A 15,866-nucleotide genomic window follows, 5' to 3' on the forward strand; every position below is an offset into this window, starting at 1 on the left:
TGTATTATAATTACTAAAAATTATAATACATTAAAAAAATAATTAAATAGAAATCAATTTTAGAAAAAAAAAATTAGTTATTATAGTGACTAAATTAGAGAAAATTTTAGAGACTAAAAAAATTATTGGTTTATAAATTAGTTTATAATATTGATATATAATTTTTTTTTATTTAATTAGAAATTTTAATGTTCAAATATTTAGATTCTAAATTTGGTGGCAAAATTCTTGATTACTAATTAGATACTAATTTAGAAACTATTCATCAATAATATAAATTAATTTAGAAACCAATAATTTTTTTAGTTTATAAAATTATTTCTAATTTAGTCACTATAACAACTAATTATTTTTTATTTCTAAAATTGATTTCTATTTAGTGATTTTCTTGTAATAGTGATTCTATTAGTTTTTTTAATTTAATTTAATTTAATTTTTATTTATATGGACAACACAAATTTATTTTTTTTAAAAATATTATAGTTCAAAGTAGTGACTTTAAGCTACACCATTAAAAAAAATATAAATCAAAATCTGGTAAAATGAAAAAAATAAAACAATCTAAATGACTGTAGATTTGGCAGAATTTAAAAAAAAAAACTATACAAACACGTTTTAGTCGCGGTTTGATCTTTCTTAGAGCTTATTGATTCGTAAATATACTTTTTTTTATCATTGGATTATATCTATTAAATTTTCAAATAATTAATGTTTGTAAAGAGTTGGCGGATCATCTTTTATATATTTTTTTTTATTCACAAAATTTGAATTTAAAAATTATTTGAAAAATATAAATTCAAAATTTCACTTAAATGTTGACATCCATAAATCATAGACACCCCTATATTTAATATTAAATTTTTTTGTCATCACTATGGTTGATTTTGGTGATTTGTGTTTGATGTCTTTTCAATCCAATAATTAGAATTTGTGTATGAAAAAAAATAAAAATAAAAGAACAAAAAAGTCTATTGTACTGCCAAAATTTTTGCTTCAACAAATTTGTTTGTTGCAAAAGGTTTAAGTGCTCTCTAAATAATAATAACAACAAAAGTAAAGGAACTTACATGCAAAGATATATCAGCTAAATTAGTTTATGCCTTATTTGGTAAACAGAAAATACAAATTAATTTATCTTATGAAATATTATACCATTAGAAAATCGAATGAAAAAATTTAGCACGTTGTTTTGTCTGGTGCGAATCGTTTATGAAATATAGTATTTGAAATATGAGGTGTGGACCTCTGTATAGAATGCATAAAATCTAATAAATGCAATTAATCTGATGCTAGGGAAACAATATAAAAATAAGGATACTGGTGAATGGTATGTTTTTTTTTTGTAAAAATATTTATTTCTTTAATCTAAATTTTAGACTTTTTATTAAAATTTATTTTTATTATTTTTATATAATAAATGAATTTTTAATTTAAATTGTATTAATTATGAATTAATATAAAATATTTTAACATATGTTATAAATCTGTTTGTCATATAAAAAATTTAAAATTTGAACTAAAAATAAAAAAAAATTTATATATAAATATAAGGATAAAAATCATATTTAACTTTAATATATATATAAAAGGTAATATATAATATATAACCGTGTGAAGAAGAAACACGTTTGCAATGTTTTGTAATAGATAGTGGTTGATCTGAAGTAGTTCCTAAATAGAAACGTTTCTACGCCACTCCGATAAAATAGGTGATTTGGCCGACCACATTATCACTCTACTTTACTGCTCTATAACCATACTATATACACCCTATATTTCTACTTACTACAAAACAAATATTTAAATATTTCATTATTCGTCAACTCAAACATTATATTTTATTTATCAATTCTTTTCTAACTCTCATTTAATTTTACTTAAATGTATTCAAGTTTTATTGGGAGACTTAAAGATAGTTTAAAAAGGTTCATGTTATTTCCCACTGTAGAAAAGAATAATTTCATTAATAACCTTTAACTCATTGTACAAAATATAATATAACCTGGACATTTTTCTAGAATAATATAACTAACTTGTTTATTTTTTAATATAATCTTTAATTTATATATTTATAAGATTAATTAATAGAAGATTGTTCTTAGTATATACAATTTTTTTTTATCTTTTTATCATTTCGATAATTATTTATAATAAAAAAATTATCTGATAATTATATTCTAATAAATACAAATAATTTATTTATTTGATACAATAAATAATTAAATATTTTTTTTTAAAAATAACGTTTATATAATTTTTTAAATACTATTTTAAAAAAATATTAAATATATATATATTAATAATTTATGAAAATAAGAAAATTATAAAAATAAGAAAACTATCTAAATATATATTTTTTAATATAATGTTTTCGCTAGTATGTTATAGAGTATATATAACAATAGGATGATATTTCAATTCAAACCGCCCATACAAAACCTCGTCCTATAATTATTATTTCCTACAATTTTTCTTGCAAATTTTTCTTGTTTTTCCTTCCCTTTAGGACAAAAACCTATGCTCTATGTATACTTTTTTTTTTAGTTTAATTCCTAAAGTTACAAAAACATATTTTAACTCTTAAAACAACTAACAATATTTTTTTTTTATAATTATCTTTACTAATATTTAATTTACTATACTGATTTTAACAAAAAAATCAATTTGATCCCAAATTTTTCTAGGTCTTAAATCTGGAGCTCCTATAACATGAGAGGTAGATGGGTGTAGTGAATGCTTTTACGAAGGAGTAACTTTAAAAGGACGTTATTTCTCAGAAAGAAAATAATAGGTTAACAATTCTTGAAGTTGTATACAATCCTTGATGTGATAGGTATAGAAATAAATATATATAGTAAAGGATAAATTTGTAATTAAATAATATAAAAAAATATTAAAATAATAATATTGGAAGTTATAATGTGATTGTATAGAAAATTGAGGTTGTCCATATATCATTGTCCTTGTGGTTTGGGCAAGCTACATAGCATACATAAATGGTGTGGCAGCTTTTACTAATATCAAGGAAAACCAAAAACAGATTTGGGCACAAGACGTCAGCCAAACTCTCTGATGCAGCCCCTCTTTTTGCATTATTGGGTTGCATATTTGCTTTGAGAGAAATTTTTGGCAATTGTAAGACTTATATATATATATGATGGGATTGATTTATATATAAATATATATTAAAAGATAATTTTATAATTAAATGATATAAAAAATATTAAAATAATAATATTGAGAATTATAATGTAGTTATATAAAAAAGTAGGATTGTTAATATATCATTAATCTTTGCTTTATTAAATTAGAAATTGTGTCTTCATAAGTTAGAGCACGTAGAGTTTTTTCTCTTTGTTTTTGGTAAAGCAAAAGCCCATGCCTTTTATGAATGTGATTTTTTTGGATTGTAGTTGTGGATATGAGTTTTGTATAAGAGTTGGAACATCTCTGAATCTATGAAGAGTTTCTTTCAATTTATTTATTTATTGTTGATAAAAAAAATGTAATTTGCTTTCTTATGTATATTTATGTATAGGTTTTTTCATGTACTATGCCACATTTATAATTAATTATTAATTATATTTATTTTTAACTTTTGAATATTATTTCTCTATCTACACAAACCATAATCCCAAACTCACAATTAAATATGACCTTTCCATCCATACAAACCCTAATCCCAAACTCATAACCGAAATCACAGTTTGTGCAGGTTCAACTTTTTTTGGTTCTCGTCTTTTGGTTCGTCAAGCAATACGATGTTGATGTCCAATACTCATTTATTGTTGTCGTTTTGGGCTTTGGAGGCGAATTTGGAGAAGAGGTTGACAATGTAAGGATCTAGAAAATAACCTTAGAGTAGAAGTGATATATTTTAAATGATACCTGAATATTTTATTATTAAAATGAAAATGACATATAAATAGAAAATTCAGTTATCCAGGTTTCATTTTAAAATAACCACCATCTCTCTAAAAAAGTTTCCCTTTTCCTTTCTCTCCCTTCTCTCTAAGATTCTGATCTCCTTGTTCATCTGTTTGACGATCGGAGTCTGCCATTGAACTCCTGCCAATGAACTCTACAAGATTGCCCGATCAAAATCCTAAATAGAGTAAGTTCATTTTTGGCCTTTTCTTTGAGTCAAATTTTGAACTTGATAGGTTGTCTACATGAGTTTTACATGTGACTCTTTTAGCTTTAGGGTTAATCTCTGTTAATTACCTTTAAGCTTTTGGGTAGATTTGGAGCTCTTATGAGCATCAACTAAAGTTCAGGTAAGGGAAGCTAGTCTTATTATTTTCAATAAAACCCTAGGTTAGAAGATTCTGGGCGTGGAGGTGACGTGGTCACCAATTCTAATTGTTTTTGCTTGCAGAATTGTCTCTCTTGAAGAGTAAAGTAATATATTGACTGGAATGGTTGATTTTGAATCTGGGAATAATTTGTTGAAACTGTTTGTGATTGAGAATTGAAAGTGTTTGAATGATAATATAAATGAGTTGAACTATTCTTTTTGAATATTTTGGTTGAATTACTTAAGTGAGATGTTTGATGAGAAGTGGTTGTGTGATTTCAGATGATGATTGATTTAAAGAGCATATATTTGGAATTAATTATGTGTTTTAAGTAAAGTTTGAGATATATTTGGATTGTTTAGAAAGTATATATATATATATGAAGTGATTGATTGGTGCATTGATATGTTAAATGATGTATTTAATGAGGTTAAAGTGTGATCAAGACGTAGTATTTTCAGGAAAGGAAATACATATTAGGGTGTATTGATTTGTGAGTGTCCTGTGAATGAGACGATCCTGACTCTACTGATATAATGGAATCAAATAGATGAAGTTATTCAGTTGGTGAGAGTCGAAGGAGGTCCATTTGGCTGATTCTGAGGTTTGAAAGAACTGATCAGAGCATATCAAATGGATTTACCCTGTCATATGAAGATGATGAGATGATGAGATATTGAGATAATTATGTGCATGGCTGTGTGGGTTTCACAGCAGTAGTATGACAGGTGCAGGTCTCTGGATGCTAATTTCAATACACGAGTCTTCCGGAAGTAGAGTCAAGTGTCTATGTGTTGTGGACATATGAAGATGAATTTTATGAATGTAGTAAACACTTGATGGTTTGAGTGGTTTGAGAAATCATATGAGAATTGATGAATTATGCTTATTAATTTGAAATTTAAATTATATCAAAACTTTTTATATAGATAGCTTATCCTGTTATTTGTTTGTTTGTTTATCTATGATGATCGTGTTTTATATGGGAGCAGATGAGATTTCAGGTGATAGAGCTCCTTAGTGAACAGCTGGAGAATGAGATAGTTTTATTTGAATGTTTTGTTTTGTTGTTAAAACTTTAGATGTATATATATTAAATCCCTATGAGGAGGGATATTTCTTTTGAGATACACATATGAGAAAGTAGTATATGTTATTTGTAATTAGATATTGTTTGTATTACTTTTATTACATTATATATGGGTAAAATTAAGGATGTTACCGACAAAGGACCGTGCGCATGTGGAGCGGGGTGTGGGTGGCGAGGCGGAGGGCGTAGTGGAGAGAGTTACAGAATTTGAGGGAGATAGCTTTAGCGGTGGAGAATTAGAGGGGAGGTTTTGGGAGAGGAAGCAGTGGACTCGCTTCTTCACTAAATCTGGAAGATCATGTTGGTCTTCTTCTTCTTCTTCCACCTTTCTGTTTTTTCACCAACAAAGCTTTGGAGAACCTTTATTTTTTGAAAAGGCTGAAAGTTTAATTTCTTAACTCAACAACATTCTCTTAAGCAATAGTATCAAATGTGAGATTGCAAATCTCCAATTTAATTTTCTCTTTACATCAATTTTTCCCCATTTTTTTTAGTGGGGGATCCTTATGTCTTAACATTTTTTTCTCAGATTCATCAAATTGACTTGTATTCAACATAACTACAAAGAAACCTGGAATGCAATTTTGATTGGGTTAGATATAAAATTATCTTTTTTTCGTGTATTTTCACGGTAAGAAGATCCTAAAATAAAAACCAATTTTAGAGACCAAATTAATTAGATGCTATAGTGAGTAGATTAGAGACGATTTTAGAAACTAAACAAACTTTTAGTTTATAAATTAGTTTATATTATTGTTAAATGGTTTCTAAATTGATATCTAATTAGCTACGAAGGTTTTTGCTACCAAATTTAAAATCTAAATAATTGGTAGTTAAAATTATATATTAATTTAGAAACTATTTAATAATAATAGAAACTAATTTAGAAATAAAAAAAATTAATCTCTAAAATGGTTTCTAATTTAGTCGCATTATAGCAACTAATTATTTATGTTAACTGAGTTTTACAGAATACAACAAAAATATCTTAATATACTAAAACAATAATATTTTTTTAATAAATATTGAGACTACAACATAATTAACAATAAAAAATCAGTCCAAATATAGCCACTCACAAAAAAAAAAATTGTTACAAAGAAGCATAAAGTAATGTTCGCATGCTCTTATATATTTAATCATGAAATAAAAATTAAAAATTAAAAATTACAATTAAAAGATCTTAAATTTTTTTACCATAAAAAATTGTATTTACTATATCAAAAAATTAATCACGTAAAGATTATCGACAATTCAAAATCTATAAATAATCAGGACGTAAACAAGGGTTGTGAAGGGTTGAAACACCTAATATTTTCTTATTAACTCATTTTTTTCCGATAAAAAAAGTGATGTAAGTAAATTTATCCACAAATTTAAATTTAAATTTGTAGGTAATTACCATTAACTATACTATTATTATCATTAGCATTACTATTATCATTATAATTAAGAATTTACTAAAAAAAATTAACCCATGTCCCATGAGAACACATAGTGCATATATATAACCACTATATAAAAAAAATTATGATTATGATGATTATTATTATTTTTATTATTTTAAAAAATTATTAAATATAAAAAATTTAGAAGTAAAATAATTATTATATTAACTAAATTAAATACTAAAACAATATTAATATTTTATTTTTTTATTTTTAATAAATATCTTTAAATTTGATATCTAATTAGTTACTAAGATTTTAGGTAGTTAATTAGATATCAATTTAAAAATTATTTATTAATAAAAAAAATTACTCTACATACTAATATTTTTTAATTTTTAAAATAATTTAATTTAATCAATATAATAATTAATTATTTTTATTTTTAAAATTAATTTTTATTTAATGATTTTATTATAATGTACTATTATATTATTATTATTAGTAATAATAACTTAATAAGAATTAATAATAATAATAATTATTAATAATATTTAAAATAATATTAATGTTATTAATAATATTATTATTACATTAATTAATATAATAATAATATTATTATTAATTAATAATATTTATAATATCAATTTTTTTTAATAAGTCAGTTATTATAATTTGTATGTAAAATTAATATATGTAAAATTAATAGTTTAGTTATGATTTTATTTATTTACCGATGTAATTATCATTACATACGAATAATATTTTTTTTAAAAATTCTGTTATAATACGTTAAAAATACATATAAATTTTAAGTTGTTATTGTTAAACTAATTTACTATTATATATTAAAAAATATATATAAAACTTATGAATAATAATTCATATATAAATCTTATTTTGTTTATGAATTTAAGTCGATAAATAATTATCATTTGGTAAATTTTAAATTTCTCGTAACGTTTTTATTGACAGAAATTTTGAACTGAAATAAAATATATGAAGAAAATTTAAATGAGACTTAATCACATGGCTCGAGTTTGTGTATGCATACTTCACAACTTTTTTCCATCTCACTACAAGTTATAAGTAATATGTTGATATAGAAATACTTGGAATATGAGCAGACTAAAGAATGAAAGACTTTTACTTTTTAAAATAATACATAAAATACAATATATATTAAAAATGATGTAAATAATAAAAATAAAATTATAAAAAAATATATATTAAAAATGATGTAAATAATAAAAATAAAATTATAAAAAAATATGTGTAATGAAAATCATTCACAACACTGAAATATAAACCATTAAAGACAAAAAAGAATTACTTGCTATAGTGATTAATTTCAAGACTACTTTAGAGACTAAATTGGTATCTAATTAGTAACCAATGTTTTTCTACTAAATTTAGAATATAAATAATTGGTAGTTAATTAGATACCAATTTAAAAACTATTTAACAATACTATAAAATTAGTTTCTATTTTATGATTTTCTTGTAGTGTAAGTTACTATTCAACCACCACTGACTGGTAATAAAATAATTACTCAACAAAATATAAAAATTAAAATGACTGACTTTAAATATTAAAATGACATTTTTTTTTATAATTTTAAGGATAGATATAATTAAGAACTAACATATTTCATGTTTCGAATATCTGATATTATTGCATATGAATAAAGAAAAAAGAATAGTGGTCAACCGCTGTGGCAACTCATAGCCCCACTCTTTTCTTTTTCAATTTTTATATCAATTCCAATGTGGGCCAGTCAGCTCAAAACGTTCAAAAACAGAAAATGCGACCAATACATATACCTTTGACACGAAAACGAAAGTTGGACCTAAAGAGGAAAGAAAACATTCAAATATAATGAAAGGGTCAAAATGTTCAAAGGCTGGCAAAGTATAGCTACTACTCGTTTACACAGTCAAATCCACGAATTTTACTACTCAGATGCCTCCTATAAATACCAATACACCACTTTGCTTCCAACAACACAACCAGGTACTATATTGAACCGTGAGATAGATACACAGAAATAAGAGATATAGTGCTACAAAGCTTAATACACAAATACATAAAGAGTGTGTGAGAGAGAGAAATGGAGTTTCTAGGGCTAGCTGGGGTTTTTGTTGCATTCTTGGCACTACTTTGCCTCTTCTTGCTCTTGATACTAACATTTTCTTGGTGGGTTTTCCCTAACCAAACACTTAAGAAGCTTAAGAAATGTGGGTTGGGAGGACCAATCCCAAGTTTTCCTCTTGGAAACATTAAAGAGATGAAAAGAAAGAATGGCATTCAATCTTCAGTTCTATCCTCAAATCTCACTCATGATATACACTCTAACGTTTTTCCCTATTTTTCTAGCTGGCAGAAATCACATGGTAAGCCTACTGTGTCATATATCAATGCATTTTTGTTGTTTTGTTTTCCTGCACACAGAGAGCTAATTTTGTTTAAATGTAAACATTCTAACTTCAGTTATTCAACTATACATATCCATGCATATGAAATTAAACATAACTCAATTGGTAATGGTTCATGAATTGCTGAAGATATAATATACATGCATGGATCTAGCTAGTTAAAGATGCATTTTGGGTTTGTTTGTGTAGGTAAGATTTTCGTGTACTGGTTGGGCACGGAGCCATTCCTGTACGTTGCAGAGCCAGAGTTCTTGAAGAAAATGTCGACATTGGTGATGGCCAAGCGATGGGGAAAACCAAGTGTGTTTAGAACAGACAGAGACCCCATGTTTGGGAGTGGTTTGGTCATGGTTGAGGGCAACGACTGGGTTCGTCACAGGCACATTGTTGCCCCCGCGTTCAATCCCATTAACTTGAAGGTACCGTAATTTCAAGTGTGAGGTTTGAAAATCCATGAATGAAACATAAAATATAACCATGTAAGGATACATTATCCTACAGGAAACTACTTCGAAATTAATGACCCACCAAACAAATTCAATTAATATTCTATTGTTCCTTTCTTGACGTCAAACATTTGATGTCTGCTTTGGCCTAAGCACATATTCTGACTAGTTGTTGCATTTATCCATATAGGACATGGCAAACATGATGGTCGATTCGACGAATCAAATGATAGACAGATGGTTTACCCAAATAAACTCTGGCAACCCCGAAATTGACGTGGAAAGAGAGATTATAGCAACAGCTGGAGAGATCATAGCAAGAACAAGTTTTGGCATGAAAGATGACAATGCAAGAGATGTTTTCGACAAACTACGAGCCTTGCAAATGACACTTTTTAAGACCAATCGATATGTAGGAGTTCCCTTTGGCAAGTATTTCAACGTAAAGAAAACCTTAGAGGCCAAGAAACTGGGGAAAGTAATCGATGAGCTCTTGTTGTCCATCATAGAATCTCGGAAGAAGTCACAGACGAAAAATTCTCAAAGAGATTTGTTAGGTTTGTTGCTACAAGAAAATCACCAGGTTGATGGACGGTTAGGGAAGACGCTAACATCGCGAGAAGTTGTTGATGAATGCAAGACCTTCTTCTTTGGAGGCCATGAAACCACAGCACTTGCCATCACATGGACTTTGCTGCTTCTAGCCATGCACCAAGATTGGCAAAACCAGTTGAGAGATGAGATACGAGATGTGGTGGGGAACACCCAAGAACTTGACATTTCTATGCTCGCTGGTTTAAAAAAGGTAAATTAATGCTTTTTATTTATTTAATTAACAAAAATTTGAGTTAATAATATTTTGCATTTATGAGCCTACTATGTTCATTTTATATGAACAACTACATATATACTTATTTTCCAAAAAACGACAATGTGTACATGAGAATTGAGATACCACCCACAAAACACGACTTAACTTCACACAACAAACTGTCACTTTCTTTATAACTTTATTTAGTTTACAGTAAAGTGGGAGGCTTTCCATGTCTTTATAATTGGCACTTGAGTACAACATTTACTTTACATATACATGTTGGGTCTCTTTTCTTTTAGCCAATTAATTAAAATCAGCATGTGCTCATTAAAAAATCCACATGATATTTATGTTGAAGCAAAAAAAGTAAGACACGTTTTTGGATTTTACTAGGATGACTTGAAATGACTGTTCCTCCCTGATTAATTAATTGAAAATTCTTGCATACAGATGAAGTGCGTGATGAATGAAGTTCTAAGACTGTACCCTCCAGCACCGAATGTGCAAAGGCAAGCCAGAGAAGACATAAAAGTTGATGATATAACAGTGCCCAATGGAACGAACATGTGGATAGATGTGGTGGCCATGCACCACGACCCTGAACTATGGGGAAAGGATGCGAATGAGTTCAGACCAGAGAGGTTCATGGATGATGTGAATGGTGGATGCAAGCACAAGATGGGGTATTTGCCTTTTGGGTTTGGAGGGAGAATGTGTGTTGGTAGGAATTTGACCTTTATGGAGTACAAGATTGTGTTAACCCTTCTTCTCTCTAGGTTTACTTTTAAGGTTTCTCCTCATTACAAACATTCACCATCTATTATGCTCTCCCTAAGGCCAAGCTATGGTCTTCCACTCATTGTTCATCCACTTTAGAAAATTCAACCCAATTGTAGAATAGTTGTTTCCAAGGATCGGGAAGTAATTCCCTCAGCACCGACCACCTTTTGGTTCTTGATGCTCCCATCCATATTTATTGACAATTTTGATTTTTCAGGCTCAAATATCTTTTGATAAGATCTGTGTTGTGATTTTGCCTAAGAATATATTTTGTATAGATTAACCTAGCTCGTTCGATATATCAGGCCGTACATTATATTATATACACCAAAGCTTTAAAAAGGAAAGGGTAAAAAGAAAAATCAGTGAGATCGTGAAGCTAGGTAGGCAATGAGTAAATGGAAAGTGGGAGTGAAAAATAGAATGGAGAAGATCATGTTCCAGTGGGAAAAACCGATGGTTGATAAGTTCTTAGACGTGTTAAAAAATCTCAACCACATAAAAAAAAGGTAGAAAAATGGACGTGGAACAAAACTGAAAACTTCACTTACTCTGTGAAGTCTGCATATTAAATACTACAACAGGGGGATAATGAGAAGTGAAAAGATAGTTTGTCTGAGTTATGGTACATTAAAGTTCCTCCTTTTGCAAAATTCTTTGCATGGAGCCTTTTCAAACAGAGTTGCCACAAAGTCTAAATTACAGAGTAAGAGAGTACTTTTATCTAGCTTAGTATGCCCTATGTGCTTGAAAACAATAGACCACCTGTTAGGTAGCAAATGTTATCTTTGGATTGTAGCAAATGTTATCTTTGGATTGACTGACAAACGAAATATATTCCGAAGATCTTCATCATTCAAATCAAAGTTGTATTTTTCTCCATTTTCATGTTGTTTATGATGTTTGTAATTATTGGTTATTCATGTTGGTTTAGTGACGTTCCACCGACATTTCACGTGTCCATCTGCATTTTAAAAGAAATAAAACTACCTTATACAAATATAACGACTTTCTTTGAACTTTATACTAGAAGGAGAAAATAATGTATCACACAAACCTTCTCCTCAATTTTGTTTTTACTTGGATGCAGGAATTAAGAGAAGAAAAAGTGTAGAACAAAGGAGGAGTGAATGTTACAAGACTCCATTGTTGTTCCATTATATAACAAATGTTGAGTGTGAGTTGAATATAATTCTAACATAATTATTGAAATTTTTATTGATATGTCAAATTCTCAGCTACGAATGTGACAAGTCAACATACATGCAATGGTACATCAACCATATTATCCACTACATCTCGCCTATACAATCATCGTCGGATGACGATGTAAGTTCAATTACAAAATTATTCACTCATCCAAAATTAACTCATATTTTCAAAACAATATGATATGCCACAGGAGACTACACAACCTCACTATCAACATCATGTTGGGTCTTCTTCTCAAGTTCAATTGTTTCAACAACAATCTTTTCGTTCGTCAAGTGTTCAACCAACCCAGTTGTTCGGATATAGGGATCAATCTCACATGTCATTCCAATCGTCATTCCATCAACCACCTTTCAACTACTCAACATTTTCATCTCAACAACAATTTTTTGCTAGTCCATCAAATCCCTTTGCAGCCTCTACCATGACCTCCCTCCATCTGCCTACAATCCAATGTTATCCATGCAGTATTATTGACCAACAATGCCTTCACAGTTGTTCAAAAATCAGAGTGACGACAATGAAGTCGAAGGCACTGACGATGACATTTCACCTCCGCCCCCTCCTACCCTTCCATCCGAACAACGGATACAAGGACGACCACGAAGAAAACCACCATGTGGCACAACTTCTCATAGATGACAACTTTTCTTACATTTCTATTTTCTAATTATGTATAAATTGTACTTATTTATCATTTTATAAATATTGTTTAAACGATACCCCTTTTATTTATAATTGTATCAACTATAAACATTATTTTACAAACATAATTTCATTTTTTTTAAAACAACAAAAATATTCTTAATTTTAAAAATATTTAAAGTACTAAATAGTTTATATTTATTACACAACCTATTTTTAATCCAACTTAATTTTAGGTAACTTTGTTTTTTGTGAAAACAAAATTTAGTTTTAATTTTTTTTAATATTACTTATCTATAAAATTCAAATTTTCACAATATTCTTATTATTATTCACTTCATATAATTTTAAACAATTTTTAAATATCATTATGTATATTTTTTAATTTAGAAAAATATTAATTACTTAAAAAAAATCAACTGAACCTGTCAAAGCTGACTACGTAAACCAATTTTAAAGACAGAAATATTTAATTGTTATATTGACTAAATTATATATTATTTTTTAAATTAAAAAATTTATTGGTATTTAAATTAATTTTTATTATTAATAAATATTTTTTAAAGGATATCTAATTAGTTATAAATTATTAAAGTTGGTAGTTAAAATCTGACTAGATAACAATTTATAATTTTTTTTTTTAAATTTATTTAATAATTTTATTGTATGATATTTTACCAAAATTTAACCAATAATAATAAATAATATGTTTTTAATACTATTTTATATATTGACAATAAGTTAATACAACTTATAAAAATATTAAATATATATGTTAATTAATTAAAAATATCAAAGCACATATCTTGCACGACACAATTTTTAATGAATAATTAAATAATATTTTTTTGCTCATAAATCTCACACACATATATATATATATATATATATATATATATATATATATATATATATATATATATATATGAATCTCTAGTTCCTAATTGGTTTGCCCGATGTTTCCCTTTCAAGCTAATGATTGGTTTAATAATACTCAATTGGAGTGGATTCAGTCATATACTAATAATAATGTTTTCCATAAAATAAAATTCATATTTTGTTAATTATCCATGCAGCATTGATTTAGAACTGTGACTTTTCTACAGCAAAAAATAAAATATTAGCACTATAAATTTCAAATTTATTTACAGGCATTATACTAAAATGTTATCTACACGTTTTTATAAATTGATAAATTCAATATGATATACAGATAATTTATACACATGTAAATGAATTATTCATCTATAAAAAAATTAGTATTATATATTAATTAATAATAATATTATTAACAATAACATTAATATTAGTTATAATTATAATAATAATATTACTATTACTATTAATAATAAGAATATTATTATTAACAATATTATTCATACATTAAATAATATTATTATTTATTAAAATTAGTAATAAAAATAATAACAATGATAGTAATGTGCTTAATCATTACATATAAATTATTTTATTAATAATGTTATATAAAAAAATCTTTATATAAAAAAAATTATATACAAATTTTCATATTATTATTATCTTTAATATTATTTATTAACATTACTTGTAACATCCCAAAAATTGTATTTAGCTATTACAATACAGGTTCTACATGTTTCTATTCAAGCTTAGAGTTTTTCAAAACATCTGTAATACATAATTAGAGCTTATAGAAATACAAATATTTACAATATAAAGTTCAAAATAGCATTCTAAAGCCCTCCAGATCCTCCGACATTTGTATGATCATCTACTCGTGTATGTAGTACAGTCATCGCAGTTAACATCAAAGTGTTGTCATATAAAATTTCAATATCAATTTTATCATTCATATAGACCACACATGGATCTATTTTCAATCACAATCATTGAATTTCATTTCAATCCATAACACTTTGATTTTATTTCAATCACACTAATTACACATGAATTCATCGTCTTCTGCAAGACTCATTAAGTATATCCTTACCAGAGACTAACATATAATTCATACATCAAGGATCAGGATAAGTTCAAACATCCAATACCGAGTGTCTACAGTAGGACTCGATGTGTATTAACTTCCTCATCAGCTTCTCACCACATATATCTTAGTCTATATGACCTAGATCATTAGTGAAGCTAGAAGATTTCTGTTAAACATAAATTTTTCATACTTAATTCCATCAAACAACAACTCATACATTATCCCAAATGTATGACATCAATTTCATACAATTTTTATCATCCATATCATTCAATCACATAACCTTTAAAAAACATACAATTTAAGAACCTTTCCAATATCAAAACAATATTTAACTTCCAAACTATCAAAATCTAATATTTATGCATGTTCACACAACATAAAATCAAACAATTTTGTCAATAACATCCCTGCAAGAGAAATTGAAACTTGGGACCACATCCTCTCCATATCCAAATCTTCTAACCTAGGGTACTATTGAAGTTAAAGTTTGTTTCTCTCACCTGAAATTCCTTATTCTGATGGAAATTATACATCAAATAGGGAACTGCTCCAAATTTAGGAACCTAGAGCAAGTTATCCAAACATTACCAAATTTTAGTATGAGCTTAATGAATTTGAGATAAACACTTCTCTCAACTGATCCCACTAAGATTGATGACTAAAACATAAAAAGAATAAAAATAAAGGATTTTTAGAGTAAAAATGAACTTAGTTTATTTGAAAATCTAATCGGCTAAAAATGTAACATGACTCCTCAACTACTGCAATGTCTAGTCAAATTTTGAAAT

The 15,866-nt window shown here is 27.1% G+C and overlaps 1 protein-coding gene across 1 annotated transcript; it reads left to right on the forward strand.

Annotated features, from left to right (window-relative positions):
• Positions 1-8,779: 8,779 nt before the first annotated feature.
• LOC137829487 (cytokinin hydroxylase) lies at positions 8,780-11,549 on the forward strand. Its single transcript, XM_068636293.1, has 4 exons — positions 8,780-9,170; positions 9,402-9,631; positions 9,849-10,463; positions 10,923-11,549. Exons 1-4 carry the CDS (start codon positions 8,888-8,890, stop codon positions 11,346-11,348), a joined length of 1,554 nt encoding a protein of 517 aa, XP_068492394.1. The 5' UTR covers positions 8,780-8,887; the 3' UTR covers positions 11,349-11,549.
• The last annotated feature ends 4,317 nt before the right edge of the window (positions 11,550-15,866 follow it).

This window comes from Phaseolus vulgaris, chromosome 7, assembly GCF_051622355.1.
Source record: "Phaseolus vulgaris cultivar YP4 chromosome 7, ASM5162235v1, whole genome shotgun sequence".
Taxonomy (NCBI): domain Eukaryota; kingdom Viridiplantae; phylum Streptophyta; class Magnoliopsida; order Fabales; family Fabaceae; genus Phaseolus; species Phaseolus vulgaris.